General features: G+C 42.2%; 1 protein-coding gene across 1 annotated transcript; it reads left to right on the forward strand.

Moving 5' to 3' along the window:
* Positions 1-513: 513 nt before the first annotated feature.
* On the forward strand, positions 514-1,312 carry LOC105822442 (40S ribosomal protein SA-like; the record flags this gene model as incomplete). The annotated part of the gene is given in 2 exon segments (XM_012659423.1): positions 514-935; positions 937-1,312. Coding segments are annotated over 2 exon segments (798 nt in total), but the record flags the coding sequence as incomplete, so codon positions are not given.
* Positions 1,313-7,828: the final 6,516 nt, after the last annotated feature.

Genomic DNA, 7,828 nt, shown 5'->3' on the forward strand with positions numbered 1-7,828 from the left:
TAATTCAGCTACGAGCATTTTGAAAATGGAAGAAGGAAACTAACATCTGTAGTTACTATTGTCTCTTATGCTTTTGAATTTTAAAAAATTAAGCCATTTATTTTCTTCATTTCCAAAAGAATATCATTCCTAAAACAGGAGGCAAGATTTCAAGAGTTGTGCACTTTTAAAATAAAGAATTTTATTAAAAAAAAAATCAAAGTTTTAATAGAACAATTTTATTGCAATTATTTTTAAAGGACCTAATATCAATTTTAAGAGCCTAGCAACTCATAGGTTGTAAATGAAAAGAATAAGCCCTTCTGAGTTCTCATTTTCTAAAAGCTTTTTATATTTTAAGAATTAAACCACTCAGCACAGATTTTTCTGTTACCATTTTGAAGATATCAGAAGTATGAAACATAAAAACTGTCATTGTTAAAGAAAATACTTTGTCCTTTCCATGCTACCCAAAGGGGGATCCATATTGTGTTGTTCTGGGTTCCCATGGTCACTTTAAAGCAGACTTTTACAATGTCCGGAGCCCTTGATGTCCTTCATGTGAAGGAGGAGGATGCCTTCAAATTCCTTGCAACAAGTACCCACTTAGGTGCCACCAATCTTGACCTCCAAATGGAACAGTACATCCACAAAAGGAAAAGCAATGGCATCTACACCATAAATCTAAAGAGGACCTGGAAGAAGCTTCTGCCGGCAGCTCAGGCCTTCGTTGCCATCACGACTTCCAGGAATACTGACCAGCAGGCTGTGCTGAAGTTCGCTGCTGCCACTGGAGCTTCTCCTACTGCTGGTCACTTCCCTCCCAGAACCTTCACTACCCAGAGCCAGGCAGCATTCCAGGAGCCGCGTCTTGTGGTGGTTACTGATCCCAGGGCTGACCGCCAGTCTCTCACAGAGGCGTCTCATGTCAACCAGCCTACTGCAGCTCTGGGTAACAGATTCTCCTCTGCGCCCTGTGGACGTCGCCATCCCATGCAACAAGGGAGCTCCCTCGGTGGGTCCGATGTGGTGGGTGCTGGCTCAAGAAGTTCTGCATGTGAGTGGCACCATCTCTTGTGAACACCCGTGGGAGGTCATGCCTGATCTCTGCTTCCACAGAGATCCTGAAGAGATTGAAAAGGAAGAGCAGCCTGCCGCTGAAAAGGCTGTGACCAAGGAGGAGTTTCAGGGTGAATGGACTGCGCCAGCTGCTGAGTTTACTGCTACTCAGCCTGAGGTTGCAGACTGGTCTGAAGACACGCAGGTGCCCTTGGTGCCTATTCAGCAGTTCCCCACTGAGGACTGGAGCACTCAGCCTGCCACGGAAGACTGGTCTGAGTTCTAATTCTGTCTCCACCAGTTAATAGCTGCCGGAATTTAAAAACACATTACTTAAATATTCTGAGCCCCAGATTTTCTAATCTGTAAAATATAAGTAATGATGGCATCATCCTCAGGGACTGGTTACAAGGATTAAATGTGTTGGGATATGCAAAGCACTTAGCCCTGTGCAAAAGGGCTTGCGAGTAATTAGATAAATATGTCATAAAAGCAGAAGGAAAAATGATTAGGAAATACATGTAAAACTGACTAGCCTCCACAGTAATCAAATCAGCAGAGCTTTTGTTTTGTTTTGTTTTGTTGTTGATATCATTCAGTGCTGGAGAGGGCAGAGAGGGAGGCATTCTACTATTACTAACACAAGAGTAACTGGCTAAAACCTTTCTAAAAAACAGTTTTGTAATATGGTATCGAAAGCTTTTAATGTTTACACCCTTGACTCATTCCATTTTTAAAACTTACTCCTTAGAAAATAATCAAATAGAGTTGCAGAATTATGTATAAAAATCAGAAACCACCTAAGTGTCTAACTGTAGATGGATGGCTTAGTAATTTCTGGCTCATCACCTTCTGAACTGATGCACTGAGACACCGAGAAGGGCACATGCTTTCTGTGGTATTCTTACCAAATATGCGTAACCTGAATTTTATCAGGAGAAAATGTCAGACAAAACCCAAAGTGAGGGACATTCTACAAAATAAGTCAAGGTGATGAAAGGTAAAGAAAGATGGAAGAACTACCCAAAGCAGAGAAGACTAAAGAGATACTACAACTAAATGCGATGCATGATCCTGGACACTAGTGGAATAATTGGTGAAATTTGGATAAGGTCTGGAGATTAATTAAAGTATTATAGTCATTTTCTGGCTTTGATCATTGTGCATGATTATGCAAGATGTTAACATTTGCAAGAGCTGGGTGAAAGGTATACTGAAAATCTTTGTACTATTTTTGCAACTTTTGGTAAGACAAATCATTTCAAGAGGAAAAGTTTAAAAAGTAAAAAATTAAATAATGGTACACTCAAACAGTGATTATGCAGCCATTAAAGAGGTTTATAATTAATCTGAATGACAGTGGAAAATGCTCACCATATAGCATTATGGGGGAAGAAAAACAAAAGCCAGTGCATACACTGAAAACTAAAGCCCAGAAAGAATCCACTAAAATGTTAAGAGCAGTCCTCACTAAGTAGAAAATGACAGTGATATATTCTTAGTTATTCTCTTACTTTTATATTTCCTGATTTTTTCTACCATGACCATCTACCACTTTTGAAATCAGAAAAAAAAGTGATTTTTAAAAACACACCATGAATTCTGCACCACCAAAATTCATTTAGACATATTTCTTGTGTTTGGTTTTAATAAATTTTTTTAATACTTTGACTTTTCAAAATTATAATTTTGACAAGCCAACAATGATAAGTCTTGGTTTATATGAACTTCCTAATTTAACATCATTAACCAAAAGTGCTTAATGGTTTCACTAACCATTTGGAAATGAATTCTTGGCACTATGTCCTCCTAAGTCCTGTGGAACTCGTATATTGAAACAGTTGCTTCATTTCCACTAAATAACTGGAACTATTCCCTGGGTCATTAGAGAAGCTTGAACCTATGCCCGTCTGAATCGTGGTCAAGAACAAAAGAACAGGAACCTAACCATTTTTCCTCAGCCTGTTGCAAATCGAGAGAAGAATGCATTTGTGCTGGACACTGGGAAGTAAAAAAGAAAGCAGATCTTGCTGGGAGACAAGTCAAGGTGGCCACCGGGAGTCCTGGACCTCCATGCTTCAGAGGACAGTCTTCTGAGTAAGCAGGATATTTAGCAATGCACATTTGAGGGGGTGTAAAGCACAGCTCCTATCTCAAAATACCTCCCCTGTGAGATAATGTATATGACCCTGTTGTGCACATGTGTCTGCTTCTTCCATCCAGGCACTGGCCAAAAACCCTATATTCCCCTGACTCTGGAAGAATTTTTAATTCCAAAATCTACTCTGTCCAGCCCTACCATCATAGTATAAATGTGTCATCTGCCAACACTTCACTAAGCAGTTAATTCCCAAATAGGACTGGCTGAAGGCTGATCAGAAGAGAAATAGTGTGGGGAGCCGGTTTTCAAAAGACACTATGGAGGGGCAGCTTGAAAAGAGAGGTGCGGGACTCCTCAGCGAGTTCTGTCAAGCCCCGATCGTCCCTAGGGCCACCCTCCTCAGGCGTGCACTGCTCCCTTGGCCAGCGTCAGCCTCCTTCTCGGGGATGTGAGCACTTCCTTTCTTCCTTTCCACAGATATCCCCCTATTCCCACCCCGACAAGCTCTACACCAGGCCCCAGTTCATCTCTCCAGACTTCCTGCTCCCTGTGGCAAGCCCAACTCCAGCCACAGTTCTGAGTCTTGTACATCTTCTCATCCTTACCCAGGTAGTCTTAGCTTTGGATGTCGTCTCTGTTCCCGTGTTGTCTCTGCCGGCCGCAGCTGATCCACCCACTCCCACGCGTGCAGTACCAGTTGCTCAGTCGCTCAGCCTATCACGACCTCCTGGACCCTCGTGGGGTCACCAGTCAACCTCCTGATGCTTCCGTGCCTCTCCCCAGCCACCTCCACCATCTGCTTTCCTTACTCTGCCTCTCAGGGGCCCACTTCCCCACTGGTTTATACTGGTTTTGTTTGTTTGTTTGTTTTCATGACTGGTCTGGTTCTAGAAAAGACTTAAGATTACACACACTCTGGTCCTGCCATGTTTTCTCAGGTGGGATTCTTAATCCACATGGCTTCTCACTCTATCTGCTCTGTGAAGCACAGTGGGGTCCAAAGACAGTGCTTCTCTGTGACTTCAATCCCTGCCCCACCTACGACAGGTCAACAGTAATGGTGGAGGCCAGCCTTTTACCCAAAGGAAAACAAAGGCAAAGCACAGATCTTGAACTATAAGCCAGAAGCCAAGTAATGTATTAATAGCAAGACAGCAGAGGCAACAGCACTGGGACAGGAGCTCAGACCATCTTAACCAAAGAGATGCTGCTCTCCCGCTCCCCCTGCTGGACACCGAGGTCCTGCTGAGATGCTCTGAAGTCCAAGGCCAAGGATGATTGGACACCCATGTATGCCTCAAAACATGTAGACTAAACATTAGAGCCAGTCCACATTTGCCAATCACATTTCATTTTCTTCAATGCCATATTAGAGAAAGGAAGTACTCAGTGGGAGAAGGCAGGTGCCGGTGCCAGTTGTCAGACAGACTGGCATCTGAGCCCCCATTCCGTCACTTTCTAGTTATTTGATGTTAGGAAAGTTATTCTAAGTGCCCTTGGGCCTCAGTTTCCTCAATTGTAAAATGCAGATGATAATACCCACCCGACAAGGTGGTTGTGAGGATTAAGTGAGACAGTACTTGCAACAGTGCCTGGCCTGTGGCAGGCGTCCAACTGTGATTGTCTCTCCTGTCCCCACTGATTGGCACCTAAACTCTAGGCACCCCAGTGACTCGGTCTATGGAATTGTAATAATACCTGCTCGTCCCACTTGTGAGGATTGGCTCTGAGCCACATGAGAGAACAAATGTGTGTAAACCATAAGTGCTATGCTAATTAAATTCATCCATGACAACACCACCTGCCTGGCACTTTGAAGAGACAAAAATAACAGTGGCAGTTTTGATCCTTGTGGAGATTTACAAATTTGTGGATGAAATAAACATGCAGGAGGCTATGCTTTGATTCAGAGACTAAGTGGCATATTAATACACAGAAAACAATGGGAGCATAGAGGAAAGAAAAATTGATTTTCTGAGGCATTTTGTATGCGGCAAGAATCACAGATGGCTTCATGAGTGTGTCACACTAGACCAGGTCACAGAGACAAGTAAAATTTCAGTCATCAGAAGCGAGGAAAGGGCCTCCCAGACCCAGGAGAGAGTGAGGACAGAGACACAGAGGAGTGAACGGATGGTTCTGGGGCTACAAAGAACTCCAGTTTGACCGTAGCCTGGGGCAAGATGCCACGGTGGACAATGGGGTTAGAAGGACAGGTTGGGCCACGATGGTGTTCTGTGGGATTGAAATTCACAGCCAGGCATCTTAGACATGAGGAGACATCTAAGGTTTGTAAGCGGCGTGTCTCAGGAAGTTTACCAAAGACAGAGTGAAGGATGGCGTGAGATGGGCGAGAATGAAGGCCGATACAGGAAGGAATCATCACTGCCAAAAGGAGATGAGGGCCCGAAGTAATTCAGCAAGCACAGGGGGAAAGAAAAGATTAAGAAGAAGGGACAAATATAAATGGGAAGTACTGCAACCATAGTATTGGTGACAAAGAGTCCCATATTATCACTCATATTCTACGTGTACCAAAGAAAAAACATCAGAAAGATGGCCTGAGTCAATTAAACCTGTTCTTTAATAATCTACAAAAAGATAGAAGCAGTGAGATTAAGTTACGCAAAGTGCTTCTCCACAAGTAGGAGGTGTAGGGGAATTACTTAGCATGTGAGTAGGTAAATTTCAGGAAAAAAAAATCTCAGCAATGTGCATTCAGTCAACATATACTGAGATATTTGCTTTTGACTAAAAGTTCAATAATGTCTTATCAATTACGTTATACTTAAAAGAGGTTCACCTGAGAACAGCAGCATGTCAAGTTTTGCTTGTAGCTCACTCAAAATCATCCTGCACGATGGGGAATTTATCTTGCTGGTATTTCCAGGTAGACTGGAAAATAGCCAGTGCAAATTAAACATTTTGACTTCATCAAATGTTATTCACTCCAATGATTAATTTGAGAAAACAAAGACAAACAAAATACGGAATGTTCAATTTATAACAAGGATGAGGCTCATATTTCTGCAGCACACTGCCTAACATGTTAGCAATAATTAACAGATATTAAAATAAGTCATCCCATTAATCATTTGACCCCAAATTAACATGCCTGGTTCCTTATTGCATGGCAACTTCACAGGAAAACATATTTTTCAATTTTTTGCAGGTTTTTAAAAGTCATGTATACTCAATGTAGAACACTTCAAAACCAGAAACAAGAGCAAATATCCTCCAATATGCCATCATCAGTATGTACTCATTGTTAATATTTGGGTACATACACTTCATTCTAGTCTTATTTCTGTGTGTGTGTGTGTGTGTGTTTTTTTTTTCCAGATAGGGTCTTGCTCTGTCACTCAGGCTAGAGTATAGTGACATCATCATAGCTCACTGCAACCTCAAACTCCTGGGCTCAAGTGATCTTCCTCCTCAGCCTCCAAAATAGCTGGGACTATAGCTTTTCCAGCTAATTTTTTTATTTTTTGTAGAGACAGGGTCTCACTATATTGCTCAGGCTGGTATGAAACTCGTGGCTGGCCTCAAGTGATCCTCCAGCCTTGGCCTCCCAAAGTGCTGGGATTATAGGTGTGAGCCACCACACCTGGCCTTGTCTCTTTGCTTTTTAAAGATGCATGTTAAGATCAGATTACATATGTAAATATGTAATTTCATTCTTGTGTTTTGTTTTGCTCATGATTATAATAAATAGTTCCACCATTATTGAAAATTAGAAGAGTCCACTCAGAATCCAAATTGTTCTAAGAAGGCAAACTAAGAAGCTAATGTATATTAATTTAGTATTGTAATGTGGACTTTCAGTTTTCAGGCCAACATTTAAAGAATTTAAAAGTCATCACTCTCATCTTCACAAGAAAAATGACCTTGTGTAACCCCCTCCCTTTGATTGTGAGATGGATCTAATGACTTGCTTGTAATAAATCAAATATGGCAAAAGTGATATACTACTTTTAGTATTAGTTTATAAAAAACTGTGACTTCGGTCTTGCTCAATCTCTCTCTCTCTCTCTCTCTCCTTCTCTCCCCCTCTGGCTCTTCTTGCTTGCTTGTTCCGATGCAAGCAAGCTGCCATGTTGTGAATTGTCCTATGAAGAGGCCCACATGGCAAGGACACAGTTTAAAATCAGCAAAGGAGTTTCCTGGATCTGAGGTATGATGTCTGTCATTGATTCTGAAAAAAATCTCAGCAATATTAACATAGGGCAGATTCCAGAAGAGACCAGATGCAAGCTTCCAGTTGTCCTCCCCCAGTGGGGCTGTACAGACAGCATTCAATCCTCCCAGCAACGATGGTAGGTATGAAGTGCTGTCTACTAGGGAAGCTTACCCAAGGGTTGGTATCCAGGGCTTTTATGGAGCACCCATATGACTGACCTTAGTAACTCAGTCTCCAATTGTCCCCAGAGGTCAAATTTGTATAGCAGTGGCCCAGACCCACAGGTGAAAAATAACAGGTGTTCATCTTAAATCACATTGCTAGTATAAACTATCTGGCATGGCCCAAGGCCCCAGGTAGACAAATAACACTCTTATTGGTGGGATATTCCAAGGGTTTAGTGGTTATCTCCATGCAGATGGTCAAGGACCAATCCTAAAGACCTTTGGAATGTGTAGGGTTTGGACAACCCAGGCCTACTGCTTTAACCCTTTACTGCCATCTGCCAT

Source organism: Propithecus coquereli, unplaced genomic scaffold (genome assembly GCF_000956105.1).
Source record: "Propithecus coquereli isolate 6110/MARCELLA unplaced genomic scaffold, Pcoq_1.0 Scaffold61, whole genome shotgun sequence".
Classification (NCBI taxonomy): domain Eukaryota; kingdom Metazoa; phylum Chordata; class Mammalia; order Primates; family Indriidae; genus Propithecus; species Propithecus coquereli.